General features: G+C 38.9%; 2 protein-coding genes across 13 annotated transcripts in view; one reads left to right on the plus strand and one right to left on the minus strand.

The window, feature by feature from the left end:
• Positions 1 to 24,105, plus strand: part of YIPF7 (Yip1 domain family member 7) — a 332,610-nt gene that overhangs the window by 157,843 nt on the left and 150,662 nt on the right. For 3 of the 11 annotated variants that reach the window (XM_084799690.1, XM_084799689.1, XM_084799688.1), the window contains exon 1: positions 22,503 to 22,739. The exons of 1 other annotated variant lie outside the window; for it this stretch is intronic. In XM_084799690.1, coding sequence (XP_084655816.1) covers positions 22,691 to 22,739 — 49 coding nt within the window. In that variant the 5' untranslated portion in view covers positions 22,503 to 22,690. 7 more of the 11 variants (XM_084799695.1, XM_084799694.1, XM_084799692.1 and 4 more) reach the window with 7 other exon arrangements.
• On the minus strand, positions 7,499 to 22,118 carry GUF1 (GTP binding elongation factor GUF1; the record flags this gene model as incomplete). 2 transcript variants are annotated; one of them, XM_084799681.1, is made up of 17 exons in its annotated part: positions 7,499 to 7,646; positions 8,281 to 8,317; positions 9,601 to 9,720; positions 10,263 to 10,364; positions 11,678 to 11,811; positions 12,281 to 12,424; positions 13,269 to 13,401; positions 14,127 to 14,250; positions 15,309 to 15,448; positions 16,592 to 16,795; positions 17,337 to 17,401; positions 18,625 to 18,708; positions 19,448 to 19,525; positions 20,173 to 20,253; positions 20,535 to 20,683; positions 20,851 to 20,962; positions 21,981 to 22,118. In XM_084799681.1, the coding sequence occupies 17 exons, from the start codon at positions 22,116 to 22,118 to the stop codon at positions 7,509 to 7,511; spliced, it is 1,983 nt and encodes a 660-aa protein (XP_084655807.1). In that variant the 3' UTR covers positions 7,499 to 7,508. The 2 variants fall into 2 exon arrangements, with proteins under 2 accessions (XP_084655807.1, XP_084655808.1); XM_084799682.1 differs by lacking the exon at positions 19,448 to 19,525.

Consider the following 24,105-nt stretch of genomic DNA (forward strand, 5'->3'; position numbering starts at 1 on the left):
GTCTCAATTGAGAGGGGGATTTATAGGTTTTAGACAAGAAATGGGTTTTGCATTATATGATTGAATGACATTTGGGCAGAAAAGCTGCAAGCAGGGAGTTACAAGCCTTGGCGTTTCATGGTTGGGTAGTAAGTGTAGGGGCAAGTTGACCTATAGAAAAGATTGGTTGAAGCAGTCATGGGGGTATTAGGAACTTTGGCCTGGCTTCTAATTGGTTGCTCACCTTGACCAGCAGAGAGTATATTTGGACTTTACTGGGGATGAGCTGATTGCATTGCTAGGGGAATATTTTTTCTGTTTAGACTACTTTGTGGGTTGTCCTGGAATCTGGGTTCAGCCCTTGCCTGGAGTTTGTCTGGCCCTTACACCATAATATGCTTCTTACTCACACAATATCATTACCTTCTCACTGCCTGGACAAAATCCCTGGCAGAGACTTAGTTTGCTCAAAGAGATCCTATGTCATTAATGTACTTTAGTTAACCAGTCAAAGGCTTCTATCCTGTACTAATGATTTCAGCAAAAACATAGTTCGTCAAGACTGCACTACCTTTGGCTGTGCAGCACCGTAGTGAAAAGTTACTGGTCTCTTTTGATGTACCATTCATTACTTCTATGCTCCAAAGGTCTTTTTTCAAAATCTTTTTTTTTTAAATTATATCACGGATGTTGTCTACAACAGCCATGTCCTCAAGATCCTTAGCCTTCTCCAACCACTGTAGCTTCCTAGCTAGATGTGAGATACTATTAAAGCGGCCAGAAGCCACTGAAGATATTTCACATGAAGCAATAATCTTTGTCTTTGAAGCAAGAAACCATCATTTGAATCACATCTAGGCATATAAATGGCATCTTATCCTCTACTGTTAATGTAGATTGAAGGAAGTATATAGAACTCAGCACAATGGACAACCTGTACCAAATTTAATAAAGTGTCACAGACCTGAGGACAAGTCATAGAGGCTTTGCTTGACAAGGTTCCAGAGACCTCCAGCTGATCACAACTGCCCTTAAATGTTATGTATGGTCCAGGAGTAATTTTGTCTAAAAATCTGCCTTTTCCCCCCTAAAACTGTCTGCATCTTTGTCTTTTTGAGCCCTACGGAAATTTACACAGGGTAACATTTTCCCACAGAGAATGTTGAAAGAAAGCATCTGGTTAAAGGCTTGAGTCAATGATAGTTTTTTTTCTCTGACCGTGAGCACCCAAGCAGAAACTGCAAGAAAGTTAGGACCTTGACACAGCAGCACCTGACTAGATACTGGTAGCTGTAGAAAAGTTTCTTTAGAATCTGCTTTAAGAACAATAGAAGGTGGGCTTGGAACACCATGCTTTACACATATTTTATAATAGAGGGCCCACTGGCAGTTAGCCTAGGCTTGGGTAGCACACCTGTTGGTTTGGGTCTGGGAGTAAGTCAAGTTTTGTTTTGTTTTTGATTTTTCATTAGAGAACATTTAGCTCAAGCTATGTTGCTGTGACAGTCATGTAAACATAATGGCTTAAGCCTGGTAAAATTTGTGATTAGGCTTTCCCGAGTATTGTTTAAGAAATAATAATCAGGTTATGCTGACCATTGCTTGGAAATTGATTGCTTTTGCTGTGTGCTTTATTGTAGGTTATACAGAACTGTTTGTTTTCCTTGTTAGACTGCTTTCTTGCTTTGTTGATTTTTAAATGTTCTATTGATTGTAACAGATGAAAAAAATCATGATGTAATCTGTAATGAAAAAATTTAGCTTCGCTTTAAGTAAAATACTGGGGCTTGCCCAGGGAGAACAGCTTACAAGTGACAGACACAGAAAAGCAAGGGTAACAAGAAGAAGGAACAAAGAGCAAGAGAGACAGACATACAGACAGTAAGCATGTGAGAGAGACAGACTTACAGACAGTATGTGAGAGAGGCAGACATACAGACAGTAAGCATGTGAGAGAGACAGACATACAGACAGTAAGCATGTGAGAGAGACACAGTAAGCATGTGAAAGAGACAGACATACAGACGGTAAGCATGTGAGAGAGACAGACTTACAGACAGTAAGCATGTGAGAGAGACAGACATACAGACAGTAAGCATGTGAGAGAGACAGACATACAGACTAAGCATGTGAGAGAGACAGAAAGTTCTCCTGGGCTTTAAGACCTTCAGTTTTGTACCTCATATGCCTGGGTCTCCTGTACTTCCTTTTTCCTCCATTGTTCAACCTCTCCTCAACAACTGGTTCCTCTAGCTAGTTGTTCAACCAACAGTTGGTTTCTCTTAGCCAGCTCTTCACTGCCTGCTCAATTCTCCCTACCTTGGATCCACCAACACTTTCTCTTCTCTCTTCTTAAATTACAACTATTTTTAGTGTACAACTAAACACATTTTTGTGATTATTAGAACCTCAACGCATGTAACCCAGAATTAACACTGGGAAATGGCCATGGGAGAGAAGTTAAGCTCATGCTGAAAACAAAGTCTAGCAAACTTTGTCTTTTTAATTTATACACTTTACATCCTGATTGTAGTGCCTCCCTCATTTCCTCTCAGCTTCACCTTCTCTCCCTCAGCCCCCCTCCCCCCTCCCCTAGTTCTCAGAAAGGGGAGCCCTCCTCCACTATCATCTGACCTCAACCTAATCTGGACTTCCGGCATCCTCTTTCTTTGTGGCCTGGCAAGGCTGCCCGGCTAGTGGAAGTGATTAACAAGTGGGCACCAGAGTCCATGTCAAAGGTAGCCACTATTGCCCATATTAGGGGACCCACAAGGAGACTGTGCTGCTATTGATGAAATGCGAGCAGGGGGTGTCTAGGTCCTAACCATGCATGGTCCTTGGTTTGTGTATGTCTCTACAGCCCAATCCCCATTTGTTGTTCCCACTGGTCTCCTTGTGGAGCTCCTGTCCCTTCCAGGTCATTTTATCCCCCAACTCTCCCATGGACTCCCTGAGCTCCACCCCAAAGTTTGGCTGTGAGTCTCAGCATCTGCGTCAATCCCTCACTGGGTGGAGTCCTTCAGAGGACCTCTATGGTAGGCTCCCTTCCTGTTCCTTCTTTTCCGCTGCTTCTGGTGTCTATTCTATTTGCCCTTTTGAATGAGAATTAAGCATTGTCCCTAGGGTCCTTCTTGTTATTTAGCTTCTTTAGATCTGTGGATTATCGCGTGGAATCTCAGAGTTGTTTTGGTTGAGGAAATGTTTTCTACTGTCAGTACAAGGCTGCTTCCTAACGAGTTCTGGATTAAAGAAGAAAAAGCCGAAATCAGAAAAGCTCAAGAGTTACATTGCAGATATTGTATATTAGCACACAGGTCAGCACTGGACTTTCCCTTACTAATAATATAAGAACAGAACATTTTATTATAAGAACTGTTTCATCTTCATTTTCAAGATATTGCCATTTTAAAAAGTATTGTTTAGGTTTTGTGGTATGTATATGGCAGTGCTACTGGGGTTGAAGGGAGTAAAAATTAAAGAGTAATTAAAACATGATGGAGAAAGGAAGAAAGGAAATAGGAATGATCAAGGTTAATGGCGTTCTGAGTCCATTTCCCGTGGTTCTCCAGGTCCTCAACGATCACTGTGCTCCAGGAATGCACCAGGAAACCTTGATAAAGGAATATAACAGACGTTGATTTGTTAAAAATACCACCGCTCCCTTATCCTCTGCCTCCAAGTATACTCCCTAGAGAGGTGCAGGCAGGGAAGACCTATCCGTTGGGAAGAGTCCCTAACACTTCAAGGGGAGAATCCTGGCTAGTCCAAAAAGGGCTCTTCTTTTAAGGGTTGCCGGAAACACTGAAATTTTAATAACGGTAGCATATATTTGGAGCAAATTCAACTCTTGGAGCTGCTCCAATGACCTAAGCCAAACCTCTACTCACTCCTAGATGAGAATTCAGACAAAAGTCCACAGAGGTTACAGATTACGTACAGCACAGCTATATCTCATATGTGACTCTTTCATGTCCTAAGGAAGTTGTTTTCTCTTAGAAGTTTTCATTTTAGTGTAACTTAAAAAAAAATCTTGTTACCTTGCCTCCATCTTTTTCTTGGATGAGGACTACCCAAGAACGAGGGACGTTTTGTATCTATGTTGCTTTTCTTGATAGGCCTGGTGCAATCTTGGGAACAGGATTGATGTATTAAAGGTCTGAGAGGAGCTCTTAGCCTTGCCTATTTTAGGTAATTATGCTGTACATTTTTTATTGGTGCACTACAATTTGTTCTTGATAACAATTTGAATTTCTCCTGAGAAATGTTGCAGTAATGCAGCATCACCTTATTATATTTGAAGCCTTTAAAAATATATTGTAGACATTTGGTATTTTATACCTAACAAACCTAGCTGGGAAACATATTTATGTAATAGGATGAGCTAAGACTACCTATTAAATAATCACAACCAGAGACATTAAATCGGTTAAAGAGAAAGTAGGGAAGAGCCTGGAAAACATTGGCACTGGAGACAACTTCCTGAGCAGAACACCAACAGCCCAGGCCTTAAGGTCAACAATTAATAAATGGGACCTCATGAGGCTGAGAAGCTTCTGTAAGGCAGGAGACACTGTCAACAGAACAAAGCGACAGCCTACAGACTGGGAAAAGGTCTTCACCAACTCTTCATCTGACAAAGGTCTAATATCCAAAATATATAATGAACTCAAGAAATTAAACACCACCAAACCAAATAACCCAATTGAGAAATGGGGCTCAGAACTAAACAGAGAATTCTGAACAGAGGAATATCAAATGGCTGAGAAACACTTAAAGAAATGCTCAGCCTCCTTAGTCATCAGAGAAATGCAAATCAAAATGACACTGAGATTCCATCTTATACCCATCAGAATGGCTAAGATAAAAAAACCCAAGTGACACCACATGCTGGTGAGGATGTAGAGAAAGAGGAATACTCCTTCATTGCTGGTGGGAATGCAAACTAGTACAGCCACTTTGGAAATCTATATGGCACTTTCTCAGAAAACTGGGAATAGGGCTTCCTCAAGACCCAGCTATTCCACTCCTTGGAATATACCCAGAAGATGCTCCACCACACAACAGGGACATATGCTCAACCATGTTCATAGCAGCCTTATTGATAATAGCCAGAACCTGGAAACAGCCTAAGTGTCCCTCAGTAGAAGAATGGATAAAGAAACTGTGGTACATTTACACTATGGAATACTACTCAGCTATTAAAAACAAGGAATTCCCTTAATTTGTGGATAAATGGATTGAGCTAGAAATGATCATAATGAGTGAGTTAACCCAGAAGCAGAAAGACTCAAATGGTATATACTCATTTATATCTGCATACTAGCCCAAGGGGCATGTCCCATGAAAGTCTTCACTTACCAGGAAACTGGGACAGAGGGGAGGACATCCTATTGGGACTTTAGGTAAGAGAAGCATGGGAGGATGGGGAAATAGAAGGATCCAGAGGGTCCTAGAAACCTACAAGAACATTATGACGGGCGGATCTGGGTCCAGGGGTCCTGCTCAAACTATAGCACCAGCCAAGGACAATATAGGCAGTAAACTTCGAACCCCTACCCAAATCTAGCCGATGGACAGGACAGCCTCCACCACTGAGTGGAGCATGGGGTCTGACTTTCATGCAAACTCTGGTGCCCCATATTTGACCACATCCCCTTGATGGGGAGGCCTGGTGGCACTCAGAGGAAGGATAGCAGGCTACCAAGAAGAGACTTGATACCCTATGAGCATATACAGGGGGAGGAGGTCCCCCTCAGTCACAGACATAGGGGAGGGAAGTAGGGGGAATGCGGGAGAAAGAGAGAGGAATAGGAGGACACAAGGGTGGACTAACAACTGAGATGTAATATGAATTAATATTTTTAAAAATTCATCAAAATGCGAAGATTCATCAATAACCTTTTGTGCTACAAGATTATGTACCATGCTCGATAGAAAACAGAAAATAAGATTAAACATGGAGTCTGTTTCCTACAGTAATGTATTCATTTCTGTTATGAGTGAACATGAAACCAAGCCATTCATTAGCTGTGCCACTTATGTATAACATTTAGGTCAAAATGACTAATTTATTTACAGTTGGTGCTAATAAAAATTTTGTTTTTGCATATATGCACTTTGAATGTCAGAAACAAGACACATCCTATCCCTGAACTTAACTTAGATGTGCAATAAACCAGTTTCAGAAATGCTTGATTAAATGTATAAACATGAAAAACCAGAACAAATGTTTGGTATCATGGTTTTTTAGCCTGTTTCTTTTATTTTTTGTTGTTGTTTTTGAGACAAGGTTTCTCTGTGTAGCCTTGGCTGTCCTAGACTCACTTTGTAGACCAGGCTGGCCTCGAACTCACAGCGATCCGCCTGCCTCTGCCTCCCGAGTGCTGGGATCAAAGGCGTGCGCCACCACGCCCGGCTTTTTAGCCTGTTTCTTAACAACTGGCTTATATATACTGGTGTTTGATCTAAAAATTGTGATACAAAGTGACTTTTGAAAGCTATTAACTAGATGTAATTAAGGGTCCTTTTAGTATCTGTAAGAAAAACCATGCACGAGCTGAACATGGTAGCCCATGCCTATAGTCCCAACACGGGAAGGCTAAGGTGGGAGGATGGTCAGGAGTTTGAAGTTAACCTTATTACGTAACGAATGCTGGATGTGGTGATTTGAATAGAAATGGCCCCTAGGTTCACGTGTGTAAATGCTTGGCCCATAGGGAGTCGTAGCAGGAGGTGTGGCTTTGTTGGAGGAAATGTTACTGTGGACCTGGGCACTGAGGTGACAGATGGTCCATATAGGCAGTCAAGTGGGGCAGTCCCTTGCTGCTACTTGCAGGCTGCCATGCTTCTCTCCATGACAGCAATGGACGAACCCTCTGAAACTCTAAGCCAGACCCAATTGAATGTTTTCTGTTTCAAGAGGTCATGGTGTCTTCACAGCAATAAAAGCCTAACTAAGAAACTGGGCTAGCCAGGGCCACACGGTAAGACTCTGTCTCAAAATACTTAAAGTAATAAATAAAATAAAATTTACAGTGACTAAATGGCTAACATGTCCTCTTTAATATTTAAAATGTATTAACCCCTCGTTTAAGTTTTCAAAACTACCTGTGGGGAGTGTAGTAACATAATCCCAATTTTATAATAAAGATAAGTCAAGAAATTTTGTCAAGATTACTAGTGAGTAGTGAGCATAAAACAGGCAATGTAGCAAATATAACCTCTTCTCTCCCAGTGTGCCGGCAGTTCTCACCTGAGGAGTCCAATGACCCTTTCACACGGGCCGCAGATCAGATAGCCTGCATTTCAAATATTTACTTTATGACTCATAAAAGTAACAACAAAAATAATTTTTTGGGTAGGGGTCACCACAACAGGAGGAAGTGAATTAAAAGGTGGCAGAATTAGGAAAGTTGAGAACTACTCTAGTAGGTAAAAGTTGAAGATCCTGAAATGATAGGCATTTCATAGTTTTCATTCTGTTGTCAACTAAGTAGAAAGAAAAAGACAGAGACCCTGCTTTCCATGAATCATTTATTAGGCTGGGCTTGCAGAACTTTTATAAAAGCGTCTTTTGGAATTTCAATGTTGCCAACCTTCCTCAGCTTTTTTTTCCCTTCTGTTTGTCTCTTCAAAAGTTTCATTTTTCGGGTAATATCACCACCATACTGAAAAATAAGGAATCCTTATTGGTTCAGAGGAAATGGCTTTATAGTTACAACAAGGAAACACCACAGCCACAACCATAGCCTTATGACCCACAGGCTCTCATTTGACCCCCTCCTCATAAATCCATGTTTTTATTTATTTAGGATAAACACACTGTATAGCTACACCCTAATACAGAGATTCTCAGAGGCAGACTTGTACCAGAAATTGTTCCAGGCACTTGAAAAGGTGTACTACTTTTACAGTAATGGAGGAAAAACAAACAAACAAACAAACAAACAACAAAAAAAACCCAAGGTAGCAAGGTAGACTTTAATCCCCACTCTCTTCCGACTGTAAGAAAGTCACTATAAATCTTTCATTATGTACAAAATTATGGAAGTACCATAATATTCTCTCTTAGATGGTATTACATAAAAGAGAAAATGAAAAAGTTTTAAATGTAGTTAAAAAGAAGAGTCTAAAATGCAGTTAAAATATGGTTAAGCAGAAATTTACCCATTTATAATTAAAATTGGGAGATGATATATATAGTTCATGAAAATGAAAGTAGAAACCAATTTTCTTATCATGACTTTGATCTTAAAGTCATTAAGCATATAAAAGTAGAAAAAAATACAGCTAGATACATACACATTTTGCCAAAACATTTTTTCTATAGGCTTTCACACTGTAAAAGAAAAAATTTTGTTTAGGTTCAAAATTTCACTACACAGTTTAAAAGTATGATTTCTATACACAGACAAAAATATCATTTTAATGTCACCATACACTTTAGTAAGAAATGTCAGTGCTTACGATATCCATGGATAGGAATATGAGCACTTATGACCTTAATAAAAGAACGACATTACTCCAAATTCAACCTTACAATACTCTGTGTAGCACTTAAAAAAAAAATTAAATCATCACATTCCGGCCTGACTGCCAATGGAGTGTGACTGGTATTTATTACTACATTTAGGATTTTAATATACCATTCTCAAGACAACAAACTGTTCATATATGCAGCCATCAATTATATTTCTATCTTAATATGACGTTTCCAGATCATCTCTACTTTTGGAAGGTATCTCTTTTTAAGGGATTCTTTTAATGGTATTTTTTTAAATCTACTTTTTAAAAAAACGTATTTTCAATATAATTTATGTGAAAATGGCCATGTGCTAACTGTGCCACTTTCTGGGATGTTCTCTGGTATTCATTCAAATGTCTGGATTTTCTGGGACACGAAATAACTGAAATAAAACAGTGTTCAAAATGAAATCCTTCCCATAATGCGAAGTATTTCCACTTAATATGATCTATATAAAAATGTTATTTAACCAGTATTGGTGCATTAGGTTTAGGTTAAGCTATAACTAAGCAGCAATTCTCAATTTGTCCTAACTGAGGAGGTAATTCTAACATCCAGGGTCTTAAGATCCCCAAAGGCCGGGCGAGGAGAAATGCCACCCAAGACTACATACACCTGCTGCCACAGGAGGCCGACTTTACCAACAAAGCTCGCTTCCTTCAGACACTAACCAACTATCCATATCCACTATATGCCACATGAGGGACCTAATGTGGAAAACAAAACCCTGCATGATATTTATAATCGTTTCTGATTTAGTGCTTTAGAGAAAACATTGTATTACTACATTTAGGTTCTGTTCCTATCACAATCTACCTGAACAAATTATCAATTATAATCCATTGAATGGAACCTTACAGAAATCCCTTAGCCTGGAAATGCAATGCAAATGCGCAGAAATTCCTAAACCTTCATAAATTATATCAACTATAAGCAGCACCACACAATACATGTAGGCCAAAGCGTATGCCATCAGTGGAAGAGTCAGAACTCTCTGTAGGGATGAAGCATAGGCCAAGGGTAAGCTAAGAGTTTGGTCTTTTTCTGGGTATGCTGTTTCTAAAGCCAGCCTCAAACGGAAACGAATTTCAACTCACGTTTCTCTTGCAATTACTTTGCTTCCAATAGCGGCTTGAATTGCTATTTCAAATAGCTGTCTGGGAAGAGAGTCCTTTAGACGTTCACATATGTTTTTGCCAATAGTGTATGCTTTCTCTCTGAGACAGGAAAAATAAAGATATCCTAAATATAAATATTTAAATTATGTTTATAGTCCACGTGCAGTATTAATAGTAAGGTTGACTTTAAGAGATTCAAATAGAATTCAAAACATTTTACTTAATAGGCATTTTTCTGTAGCTATGTATAATCTGTATTATGACTTAAAATACCATTGATATGGCATATTATCAGCCTGGCAGTTTGTATACTTGACTTTTTATTATCATAATCATAAATGATTTTCTGTTCTCAATCCTAAAACTATCATTATACAAAGTTAAAAAACATTTTCGTGTAGTTCAACACAGTAAAGGAAAAATTATTTCCTTGATACTACTCCTTTGGCTACGATAATTCCATATTTAGTAATAAGGAAAGAATGAAGTAAACGCACAAGAAAAAATTAGTAGACTAAAATCTATTTTAATTATCTTTCAAAGTTTAAAAAAGTGTATCTGTTCCCATAAACGTGGGGACACTAACTCCAGAAGAACACCCACAGTGACGATCCCCAGCTGATCTCCTCCAGTCTACTTACACATGGACCACAGTAACCAGCTCTTCCACCACGTTTCCATTCAGTAGAATGTCCATTTTTATTAGGTCTGCAGTCTGGTAACCTGCATCTTCATAATCAAAACTAACAAGGGCAGCAGAGCATTGATAAGCATGATATAATTAGATTACACTCAACAAATTCCTTTTTCCTAAACCTTCATTCCCTGCCCTCCCAAGAAGAAAAGCTGATTAAAGTAGTACCACACATAAAGTTTCATTTAATAGATGTATACGTCCATAGTAAGACAAAACCAAAAACCAAAAACCAAAAGCATAAACTTTCATTTCTGAAATAAGGGCCCTAAGTATAGGAACTACAAATCCATAGAGAGAAGCAAAAGGAGCTGGTTAAGCACATTAGGAACCTCAGTCAATAAAACAATCAACGTTTTTCTACTATCACCAGCAGCTGCTGGTCTCTGCCTAACACTACTTTAATGGGTCATTGTGAGTTTTCTATTACTAATGACAACACATTTAGATAATGCACTTATAAACTGCATTAAGAAAGGACACTTGGAGTTTCTGTCAGGACTGAATGAGCAAATACATGTAACACACGTGGACCTAGCACATACCTAGGAGCTCCAGCAAAGCCTAGGCAGCCACAAACAAGAGCTTCCATTAACTGTTACCATCAGTGCGGTCCCAGCTAACAGTGCTAGTCAAATGTTTAGCTCATAAGCCACTGCAATGAACAGGCTGCCGGAGGTGGGATGAAAGGCTTCTTGATATGCAATACTCCACTCATGCACTTTATGTGGCTGGACCTCATGCACACTCTTAAGATACACTGACTTTCATAGATGGACCACACAATCCTGGGAGGACTCAGTTAGCATTTCTCATACTCAATATTTACATCCATTCTTCAAATATAAGCAGCAGATGCTCCAGGGATCAAGTAACATAACACATATCTAAGTGTCACTCAGTCAGATGCCTTTTGAAATTATGTCCAACTCAACACACAAGGAGTATTTAACTCTTTTTTTGTTTGTTTGTTTCTTTTTCAAAACAGGGTTTCTCTGTGTAGCCTTGGCTGTCGTGGACTCGCTTTGTAGACCAGGCTGGCCTTGAACTCACAGCAATCCACCTGCCTCTGCCTCCTGAGTGCTGGAATTAAAGCCGTGTGCCACCACGCCTGGCTGGGTATTCAACTCTTAATGAAGAGGGAGCTTCCTTTTTCAGTGATTAACAGTCTGACAAATCATAAGAATTTTTCTTCCTATAAGTAAATGTCAAGTACTGTATAATACTGTAATCGTCCAAGCTTCCTAACCTTATATGATTTCAATGGTCTTCAAGAGCTGAAATTACTAAAAGAGCAGAAGAGTAAATTCTTACTATCAGTATTTTCAAAAGCTGTGATATTTGTGATTATAACCCTCTCACCTTGCATATCCAGAAGATAGAGACTTCAAAGAGTCATAAAAATCTACCACAATTTCATTCAAAGGGAAGAGATATTTAAGCATAACTCTATTTTCATCAATAAAAACCATATCTTTCTGAACTGCTCTTCGTGCCTAAAGAAACAAAAAATTTGATGACAATTCATGCAAATAAAGTTTTAATTTTCAAATTATAATTCCTATAAGCAAAAGGAAACAGGATAAAGGAATATTATTTAATGATCTACCAAAAATTTAGAAGCAAATGTTTTTAAGACTGGAAGAAATAATACTTTATATTATAGTTTTATTAGTTTTAACTAAAGCTTTTAATCTCTGTCAGCAGTTTTATTTTTTAAGTCATTATATTCACTGTGAGTACACAAATAGGCCAACTCATACTGAAGTTCCTTTGGGATAAGTAGGCAACTTTTTTTCATTCCTCTGACTAAACTACTCGGCTAACACTGATAATCAGACTTAAAACTAGTGTGTAAAATCAGCATAGTATACCAAAGTGAATTTCTCAGTAGAAGGAATCCTATGGGATATACAAGTACACAGTCATTGCTCCAAAGGACTGAGAGCCACTTTCTGTTGGTACCTGACAAAGCACCATTATTCTGCTGGTGTATTCAGTCGGTGTAATAACAGTGCCCAAAACAACTGGTTCCAAATATTCTGTTACTTTTGACTTATCTGGAAATTGTGCAGGGTTGATGATTGTGATTTCTTTTTCTTTATATTCCTAAAAATGAGAAAGGGGAACAGTATCTTAAACACTAATACAATTGTTTCTTAAAGGTTGACTTTAACATATAGTACATTTTAGAAAATGGTGATTAAACTTACTACAAATAACAAAATACAATAATAAGAAAACAAACACCTTTTAGGTTAGACTGTTTAGGCTAAACTACTTATTAGATTAGACTACTACCTAATACAACCTATAAGAAACAACAACAACAAAAATCTTCCAATTACCACCTTTTAACAAATGGAGTAATGTTAATACTAAATATGTTAATGCATTTTCATTAATAAAATTTACAAACACACCATGAACTATCTAGAAAAATATGACAAAGTGCTACATTTAACTTGCCCTCTTAGGGTATTATAATTAGTGTATAAAATCAGTTTATTTATGCTCAGTGTAGCACTGGTTTATAGGAAAAAACTGCCACTTAAATGAAATACAGTACTGCTTCTATCACTAACTTAAAACTTTCCAATAAGAATTAATGTTTTACTTTTCATAACATCAACTATTTATGACCAAAATTATCTTTCAAATTCTATGCTGAACTTACATTGGTCTTCTTATTTACTAATTTTTTTTTTTTACTGTCAGCACCAGACTCATTTTGATAATGAAGATCAAGCTAAGAAAATTGATACATGAATTTGTTTGAAAAAGGTAATTAGCTAATACAATTTTTATTGCTACTAATCAATAATAAATTACTTTTAATAGTGATTCCCTTACAAATAAATAAAACTTTTCTCTTGTATTTAGTATATACATCCACACGTCTTTATTAAATTTTCCCTTTCAGGCTGATACAAAATAGAAGTAAATATGATACCTTTATTAATTTTGCAGATGAAAGAACAGCTTTGTATGGAACAGTAGGGGTCGTCAAAATAACAGAAGCATTATATTCTTGCTCTAGTCGCTGGTTGAAAACTTCCATGTGCAAAAGTCCAAGAAATCCCAACCTGGGAAAGGAGAAAAAACACCAAAACCTGTCCAAATGTCTGTCTCATTGGGCTGCTTTCTGTTGTGACCACATTGCTACTTTCTAGGAAAAGGGGGAAAATCAAGAATCATTTCAGGAATTTTATAAAATTTTATAAAATGACCCAAATATTCTGTGAATCTATTTTAAATTACATACAAAACATGAACACATTTGAGAAATAAGCAGCCATCAAGAGAATTATTCATTCTACTCATATAAACTGATCTTTAGGGCCTGGGAAGGTGGCTGGCTGAGTATTGTGCTCACTGTGTAAGTGTAAAGACCCATATTTGGACCCCCAACACCCCCATGAAAAAGCTAGGAGCTGCGGAATGCAACTGTGACCCTCAAGCTGGGAGGAGACAGCCAGGTGCCAGGGTCAGTGACAGACACCGCCTAAGAAAATAAAGTGGAGACTCAGCTTGATCTCAGGACCCTGAATATGCATATATTGGAGTGCGTACATGTGCACACACACAGAAAGAGTATTTACAGAGGCAGGTGGATATCCGTGAGTTTGAGGCCAGCCTCTACAGAGCTAGATCCAGAGCAGCCAGGGCTATTCAGTGAGACCTTATCTCAAATCTCCACCCTCTAAAAAAATGAATATTAAAAAAGCTGATCTTCAGACATTTTCATGAGCAATGCATCCCATTAGGACTCATTTTCCTATAAAAATGTAATTGTGTGGTGTGTACCTACCTCCAGCCAGCACCCAGGGCCAGACTGCTGTCCCGATGTACTGTCACACTGGAGTCATTCAAGGTCAGCTTTTCTATAGCACTCTTTAGGTTATTATATTCAGACTGGTCTATAGGGTACACTCCTGGAAATACAAGCATAATATAAAGTGCTGTCAAGTTCAAAATTAACCATTTGGCATTTATATTACTTTTCTTTAATTGATTGCAAAGTATCTTGGAACCCCTCAGCTTTAACGCATATACAATTATGTTCACACTCCAAACTGGTTTTATGCTTTTGGAGAAACACAAGAAGAAGGGAATAAAAAGAATAAACAACCAAGGGACTTATGTCTACTTATAATTAGGCAAATTATGTTTATTTCAAAGAACAAACGCACAAAGTAAGTTTTAGTAGGAGGGAAATACCACCAGAAATGAAATGTAGATCAATTACTAAACTAAAAGTAAATTTGGCTTTTAAAAATTTACTGCTTAAAACTGTGGAGCTACTACTGGTTCCTCAGATTCTCCTCCTCTCCTGTTTATGAAGCTTACACTTCACAGACCTTCTGAGATCCAACTGACAAGCATGTAAGCACAGCAGTCATCAGTTCATCATCTCTGATGAGAGGGGACCATGAGGAGACACGTCGGGCTACATGCCCAGGCTAGAGTAACCAGCCGACCCTCAACCAGGCCTTCACTATTTAAATGCCTGGAATACTCAAAGTCAGTAATACATGTTCTGATGCCACACATACTACAGACTACATGGGTGTAACTGTATCCACAAGAGCACAGTATAATTAAAACTCAACTGAGAGGAGGGAATAAATTCTACTGAAAACAGTAATTAAAACATCCTAATTAATAATAATTGAAATACCTTCAACTACCTTCTCAGAGAAATAAGAAGAAAACTTATGTTACTAAAATCTATATATTTGCTTACTTCTTAAGGAATCCTAAATGATCTCTATTATAAAACGCCACCATGTACATGAAGCTGTAAATTGATCCATAGAAATAGCACATATATATACACCAGCTAATAAATATATTATATATGTATATATGTTATATTTCAATCAGCTATTTAAGAATGTACATTATCTTCTAGTATATTTTCTTTCACCACAGAAACAAACTTTTAATTAAAAGTATTTTGGCCCTGGTCTAGAATTTGTGAGCTCCTCACCTGCAAATACCATTGGTTTCGCTGATTTAAACCCAGGCAAGGGCTCCACTGGATGGTTATGTAAAAACAATGTATCTCCTATTTGTGCTTCAGTGACATCTTTCATCCCAGCAATCAGAAAGCCCACCTGTCCCGCATATCTAAATAAAATCAGTATATGCAAATATTTACTGCTGTTCTGTTGTCCGTGCATACTCACAGTTCTCTCCCTCACAGAGTTCCCAAATAAGTGGGCATCACTTACCAATCTTCAACCTCTACAGCCCAGCAGGAAAACAGTACCACATGTCATCCTCTGCCCGCAATTTCTACACAGACCTAAACCTCTGATTCTGCCACCTTTTGCAAATTAAACACCACTTCTGACATGCATTGTAAAACTCACTGGAGACAAATTCAGGAGACTGTCATGTCTATTACGTTATAAAGGTCCATTACCAAGGGGGGGAAAAGTTAAATTTTAAACCAAACAAAAAAGCATAAATATGTAACAAGTCTATTACATATCTTTCCCATGGAAAGAGCAGATTCCACGAATTCAGTTTTAGATTAGTTTTACAAATACAAAACTAAAAGAACCTAAATAGTAACAAACTAATTTACATGTATGTTGCAGCAGAGGAGCCTTCAATGAAGAGGTAGTAATGTTCAACATAATATTACTATATATATTATATACATACATACGATACAACATATAATACATGAACTTACTTCAGAAAGACTACACCAAAATTAAAATGAACAGACTCAAAACATGTGATGACTCACATGAGACTTTTTAGATACAGCATCAAACTATACAGTATGATCCATGTATCATAATATTCAACGCCTTAACTTCAGAGACAACTGAGAGAGACTAAGTGCCTGATGTCCTGTCTTGTTAGTGCCAGAGTAGCCACTCCGCAGCTGTTCACAACTGTCTCAGGTGTGCTTTTCTTAACTCCACTCCTCCATAAACTTTAATTAATCTAGGTTTAGTCCTAAATTCCACAGTAAACAATGGTTTCTTTACTGTTTTTGTAATACCTTATATTACAAAATTTAGTTGTTATGAGATTAAGTGTAAAAGAAAAAAAATCCATTGAATAATAGTTGAGGAGCCCTAATATTTAAGTGCTTCACCCCATACATTAAACAGGTGAGTCTCTTCATACACAAGCAAGCATCTGGATGTACAGTTACACTATATCATCAGTTTTCTTAATTCTACATTATGATCATTTTGAGCACATTGGGAGAAACACATACATTTATTGTAAATGTAAAACATTACTCACAATTTATGAGTTGGCTGCTCATTAGGATTCAAAATGCCTACTTCATTAACTTCGTATGTTTTTTTAGTGTGTGCAGATACAATTTTATCTCCCTTGGAAACCACTCCATCAAACAATGCTACGTTGGCTATCACACCTCTATACTGGTCGAAGGTGGAATCAAATACCAATGCTCTCAGTGGGTTTTCACGATGGACTTTTGGACTATTATAAAAGAAAAAATAAGATATATATATGAACATGTCTATTTTCAAATTAGGAAGTATGCCTCATTCATTTTAATTTTGCAAAAGATAATAATTACTCAAAGGCTAAAGGAAACTGGCCTTTCTATAAATGTATTAAATTTGACCATGTTTTAAAATTTGAAATTTATGGGTGTATGCTCATTTTAAAGCAAAGAACAATTGCCAATGTACTTATGTCCCTATACTACAGTTATCAAAGATTGCCATCATCCTTGCTTTTTTTCTAGTATACTATATTGAACTTGACTTCTTTACATTATTAAAAGCAAAAATGTATTCCAACCTACTGCAAGATCATTGCCATGTTCACTAGCTTAAAATGAGAGATCAAGTGGATGGCCTATTAATCTAAGCTACTTAATTATAAGTGGCTATAAATTATTAACATATTAAACTCTAAATTATAATTTATAAAAATATAATTTATAAAAAAATTATAAACTCCAAATCTAATTTAATTTACTAAACATGAGGGAATAGTATAACAAAGCACTTACGGAGGAATTCTTTCAATTACTGCCTGAAGCACACTTTCAACGTTTGTCCCAAGTTTCGCTGAAATCTGAAAGCATGCAGAAACAAACGCACTGAGAGCTAAGGTTACACTCCCTCCATGGGCACCGTCGTTTATGATGAGGGGCAAGAATTCTCCTATTCATTTGCTTGAACACAGAAATTGGAAAAGGGTAAGGATTTCTTCCCATCATTAGGTATTAGTGGTGACAGGGTTCCAGGATTAAAGTGTAAGACTATTAGTGTGTTCAGAAAGCAGTGGAATAAGAATTAAAACAAAATTTTTGGTTAGTAAAAATGCCTTTTAATGGAATGTATCATTCTAACCAATATGTATCAAGTCCAAAATAGCTGCTCTGCAAAGACAACATTTCTATGCAGACAAAGTAACTTGTAAGAAGTGATACTGAAGGCTGGAGAGACAGTTCCAAGGGCGAGAACACCAGCTGCCTCTTAGTGTACACCAGAGTCCAGCCCAGGACCACAGCGGGGCCTCATACTGCCTGGACTCCAGTTACAGGGGATCCAACATGCACATCTGGCCTCTTGGACACCTTTACCACATGGTGCCCGGTCTTGGGCTAAAATTAAGTAAATAGATCCTAAAAAATTAGTGCTACATTGAATTTCAAAAGGCTTTTAGTCCTGACAGAGGCTAAATCTGTGATCTTAGGCATGTGATAAAATATTTAAGATTTAGTTCATTAAAAAGTAATACAGCAACAATCTATATATTCTCCCAATATAAAGGGAGTTTTATCATCCAAATCTAATGAATGATTATAAAAGAACCCTCTAAAACAAAACAAAACAAAAAAGTGTTAGGAGTTCAAAGTAGTCAAACAGCATGAAATTTCAGTGAGGTCAATCACCTGAGATTTTCTACAGAGCAATGAATAGTTGTGCTGGCTAGTTTTATGTCAACTTGACACAGACTAGAGTCATTTGAGTGATGAGAACCTAAGAAAGTGCCTCCACAGCATCAGCCTGTGGACACAGGCACAACACAGCACTGTCCTAATTAGTGCCTGTGTGGGAAGCTCAGCCCATTGTGGGCTGTATCACCCCTAGGATGGTCCCAGGTTCAGCCAGTAAACAAGATCCTGCCATGGCCTCTGCATGAGCTCCAGCCTCCAGGTTCCTGCTCTGATTTCCTTCAGTGATGGCTTACAATGTGGAACATAGCCAAATAAGTTGTCTTCTCCCCAAGTTGCTTTGCTCATGGTATTTCATCACAATATAGCAATTAAGATTTTAAGAAAAGGTTTTTACCTTGATACATTCATCACTAGGGATATCAAAAACTTTTTCAATCTGCTTTTCAACCCTTTCAGGATCAGCATTCTTCAGATCTATCTTTAAACAAAATTACTGAGTGAGCATAGCAAAATAAAATTAGTCCATAGTCATAATATTTGGAGATCAATAGTCTTTTGTGATTTAACCTACCTGACCTCTTCATTACTTTTTCAAAATAATATTTAAAATAAACTATATGTCATTAACATGATTTTAACAAGCATTACTACTGAAAAAAATTTCAAGCAACAACAACAAAATATAAGCAGGACAGAGTGTAACAATTAAGATCACGAAAACAGATATTTGAAGTAAAGTCAGATATCAAATTGTTTGTCTATGGGCAGCCTTATTATTATTATTTTTTTATATTACACTTAGTGACGATATCAAGAAATGTAACAGTGTAGTTTAAAATTGTTAGTTAGGATTTTTAACTTTATATTATCAGACCTGGACAGACTTATGTGGGTTAGGTTTGCTTCAACATGTTCGACGGATTGCAGTGACTCTTAGCTCTAAGCCTCCTCTCTAGATCAGTGTGACTGGCAGCTTAGTCTGCCTTGCACCTCTTTCCTACAGAAATGGCACATGCAGTTCAGACTTTTATACTCTCTGCAAGGAATATTTGACCTGCAGTTCTATCAAATGAAATTCAGAGTTAAATCCCACTGGTAATCTGAATGAATAGTAACTAAAGATCCCTCATACTAAACAAAATGAAAAACTATACTTCACAATTAAACACTAGATATATTTAGAAATTAAAATAATTAATGGCGTTGGTGTCTCTTACCTTGTTTATAACTGGAATTACTGACAACTGTGCTTCAAAGGCAAGAAAGAAGTTTGCTACGGTTTGAGCTTGAATACCCTTGAAACATCAAGACAAGAGAGACCAAGGTGACTGTTTTGACACTAAATGTACCACAAAATTACTAACTCAATACACTCCCTATAACATCATCAAACTGATAGTTTAGACTGCGCTAATGAAATTATACAAGGTGCCATCTACCTGCCAGAGTCAGGCCTTTCAGGGACTGGAAGACCTCAGCCCTTTGTTGCTTCCTTCTGCTTCCTGTGTAGTGATAGTTCTGCCCTTCGGCCCCACCTGCAAGCGTTACTACTATGCTATGCTGCCTTGCTACAAGCCACAAGTGATGAGGCCAAAGGGTCATGGTCTACATCCTTCAAAACTGAGAGCCAAAATAAACGCCTTTACAGTTATTTCACAAATAAACGCCTTTACAGTTATTTCACATTTTTTTTTCTACATAGTGATAGAAATCTAAATTAGGGTTCAAAATCAAGATTAACCCAGGTAAAGAAATGGTCAAAACTAAGCAGGGTGAATCAACAACTCAATTTAACAACGTTAAAGCATATGATTTAGAGTCAGTAATGTAACAAATCTGTTACTCAAATGCAAAAATCCTATTTCCAAAATGCATTTTAAGGAGAACTTTATGAAAAACAGTCTACTGGCCATGTCACATCATTTGTAAGGAGGTATCTTACCTCATTTGCATCAACCACCAATAAAACACCTTGGCAAGCAGAAAGTGACCTGGATACTTCATAACTAAAATCAACATGGCCCTAAAAAGCAAAATATTGGTACCTTTAAGTATTAGCTATATTTTTTAAAGGAACAAACATTATACCCAATCTATTGATATGATTAAAAAAAAACTGTAAAATGTGTGTGTGTGTGGGGGGGTTGTGAAAACATTTGAGACAAGTATTATTAGTATAAAAACAATGAGAAAACAAAAATCAAAGCTATTTCTGCAAAATTCAGCCCCCAAATGAACGGATTTCCTTTGCAATATTAACAAGACTAACTTCGGCAATCCTTGCAGAATCATTGTGACGCTTACTGGTGTGTCGATGAGATTTAACAGGTACTGCTTCCCTGCAAAGCTGTAGAACAGGGATGCTGTCTGCGCTTTCACGGTGATTCCTCTTTCTCGCTCCACTTGTAATTTATCAAGAACCTGCTTATTTTTCTTTGTCTTATCAATTGTTCCTAAAAAAAAGAAGCACTTACTCATTTCTCTGATCTTTACAACAGAAACAAATATAAAATTAACAGAAAACATTAACAATGTAATAACAAAATGTAAGGCATCGTGGTAAAACTAAATTCCCAACAACCCTAGGCGATCGTAAGCATGTGACGGGAGATGACAATACCTGTTAGCTCCAGGAGCCTGTCAGCTAAAGTACTTTTGCCATGATCCACATGTGCAATGATACTGAAATTTCTAATATCTTCAACAGGGAACCTAGACATGTCAGGTTTCTCCTAAGAAGGGAAGGGAATATCAGTTAGGGGTGTAAAAGTTGCATAAAACAAATGACAGTTTCAAAGCGAATTCTTTTAACCTATAGACGATTTCACTTATTGCCCTTTTTAAATCCCCCTCCCCCAAACAATAAAGATAAATAACAGTAAGGCCTAACTACAAAGAACAAATTACAAGAGACTAAGCAAAGCTAAATAAAACCTTTTTACTTAATACTTCCTACACATATTGAGACAATCGCAAATTTACTTTCATGGATGGAGTACGCTAGACAGAACTCTTAACAAGTCTGAGAATGCCTTATCAAGAAAAAAAAAAATCTTAGAAAATCTTTAAAGTAGTGAGACACACCACAAACTGCTGGGAACTTATATTCAAGCAGTCAGAGGTCACTGTGTGTTTGCTAGGCATTTTCCCCCAGCTTATGTTTTATCGTTAGGAAACAAGATGAAAAGGTAAATAACATTTGTTTTCGGTTTCTAATAGTTATTCAGTATAAGGCAGATAAAGATACAGAGGTATTCTTCAAACAAAACTGTAAATTTGCATTATAGACTCCCCAACCCTACATTCAGGTCTAAGTTAGGCAGAACCGCAGGACTTTGAAAAACCCTCAATGGTGATGGGTACAAATCCCTTTTTCTAACCACAAGACATGTATGAGCCAGAGCCATGTCCTTGCAACGGGCTAGGAAGTTCCCACGCCTTTGCATCCCACAAACCTTCAAGTTTGATAATGATCTCACTCAACAACGAAGCTGCAGAATAGGTTGTAAGGCAAGCAACTTCCCCGAGAAACCTAACGAAAGTCCTCAGGAAAACCGATGCTATATAAAGGAGCAGCTCCTGGGAGCTTTTTCAGGATCCACACATGTGCTCAATACCAACACGAGCCCAAAGCCGAGGAACAAGCGGGCACGACTGCCCACGCCACACCGACCAGCGGCGAGGGCGGGAGGACTCGCCCACCCTGCACGCGCGGAGGCCCGGCGCCCTCCCCCAGGGTGAGCCCGTCACCTTGAGCTCGGCCGCGCTGTAGGGCCTGCACGTGATGATCCGGGGCTCCAAGGCAGCCGCGTGCCGGGAGCAGGGAGGCCGCAGGCGCGCGGCCCCGACGGCCCACGGCGGGAGACCCCGCCCTGCGAGCGCCCACATGCCTCGGCGGCTCAGGGTCCGACCCGCAACGGAGACCCCATAGCCAGGGCCGCCTTCCGGACACAGCCCATAGCGCGAGCCAGGCCCGACGCGGGTAAGCCGCGCCTCCTTCAGGTCGCGCCGCTTATGACGTCAGCGCGCCTCCGCAGGGGTCGAAAAGTCAGCGCCAGTCATAAGCCTTCTGCGGCTGCCCCTGTCTAGGTGACGGCCGCCCGGTGTCCCAGCAGTGCCCGCGCTCGCTCTGGCGGGTACGGTAGGCCAGAGCTGCCCTCGGCCCACTCCCAGCATGCAGCGCGCGGCTCCCCACACGGAGCCCCCACCCAGAGTTCAGGTCTGTGTTCTGCCGGATGAGGACACAGCATGACAACCTCGTCCCACTCCCGTCCACCCCCCCCCCCCGCTACCCCCGCTCACTCTGAGGCCCTCACTGTCTGAGGAGTTCTTTTAAGAGACTTCAAGAAAAAACTGGAGCTTGTGGCTTCTACAAAGAAAATGAATAAACATTCAATGTGAAGCATAGATTTATTAAGGAAAAAAAAGATAACAGGAAAGCAGCACATCGGAGGGCAAGGATGTGGGCTTCTCTGTGTCGATGCAAAAACAATTCTCACCTCGAAAAAGGTAAGAAAATTTATTCAGGAACGAAACTGGAGACCATTGCCCCCGCCCTCCAACACAGGTTTACGTTAAACTCATAATTCTGTGTTCCAATTAGCGATTTTAATTAGGATGTTTTAAAGTGACAGAACTAAGAAAGTCATAAGTAAAAGCATTTTTCAAGTATATTGATAAAACATCCTTACAGCACAGCTTAGAGATCTCAGCTCTGGGCCTTGGATGCTAAGAGCTTTCTTAGCCCCTGCCATTGGTAGAACTGGACTTAGCTAATAATTTTCAATAAGTTTTAATCTGTGAGTCAGCATGTCAGATCTAGCTTTATCTGCTAGTCACGGGATGAATACCTTCCAATTCTTCAACTGTGTAGCCCTTAGTTTTTAATCCCAGTTTATTCAAGTTTTTTTTTTTGTTTTTTCCTCAAGGACCCGATTTCAGGTACCTCTTGCTGTGACCTGCACAGCTTCAGGCATTGGGGAGTGAAGGAGCAACAGACACTTGTACAGAGAAGCGCGGACTGGGTAGGCCGTGTATTCTGGTGATACACCAGTAGCCTGGAAATTCAGAATTAAATACAGCTGAAGGAGGAGGCAGGTTAGCTAATCTTCCTAGAGGTGTGGGCCCTAGCCGTTCAGGAGGAAGAAGTTTGCAGTTGATAACATTTTGCACACTTTGTCACCATCCACTGTTGGACCCAGGAGGACGCCTTGGCGTGGGCCTGAGGCATTGGCTGCAGTAACGTGCTTGTGCTCTTGTTAAGGGTACACACTCACTGAGGACGTCAGCTGCTTCCCACAGTCAGGAACTGCCTGCCCAGGGAATGGTTTGCCCACAGTGACCTGTGTCCTCCTACATCAGTTAACAGTCAGGACAAACTCCACAGACATAGCCACAGGCCAGTCTAACCTGGTCTATCACTCCATCGAGACTCCCTCTCCAGGTGACACTAGCCTTTGTCACATTAAGAGAAAAAGCTAATTGCCGGACTAGAACCCTTCAGGGGAATTCGCAGTTTAGGGTCTGTCCTTGAAAAGAACTTCATTTTCATAAGCTGGAGGTTTTGGTGAGTCCAGTGTTGCCCTCTGGCTACCTTTCCTTTGTCCTACTGGAGAGTGAGAAGTTTCACTTCGATGGAACTCTTAACAAGCACAACTATGTTCTTTTCTCACTTTCCTAACTGAGTTACATTTGTCACATATTTCTACTTTCTCATTATAAATCAGACTAAGCAAAGTAATAACCATTTGAGCTGGACAGTTGTGTGTCAGTTTGACACAAGATAGCCTGAGGCATCTGAGGAGGGATTCTAAGTTGAGAAAATGTCTCCATAAGATCTGGCAGTAGGTAGTCTGTAGAGAATTTTCTCAATTAA

The sequence above is a fragment of the Acomys minous genome (assembly GCF_964271855.1).
Source record: "Acomys minous genome assembly, chromosome: 10".
NCBI classification, from domain to species: Eukaryota; Metazoa; Chordata; class Mammalia; order Rodentia; family Muridae; genus Acomys; species Acomys minous.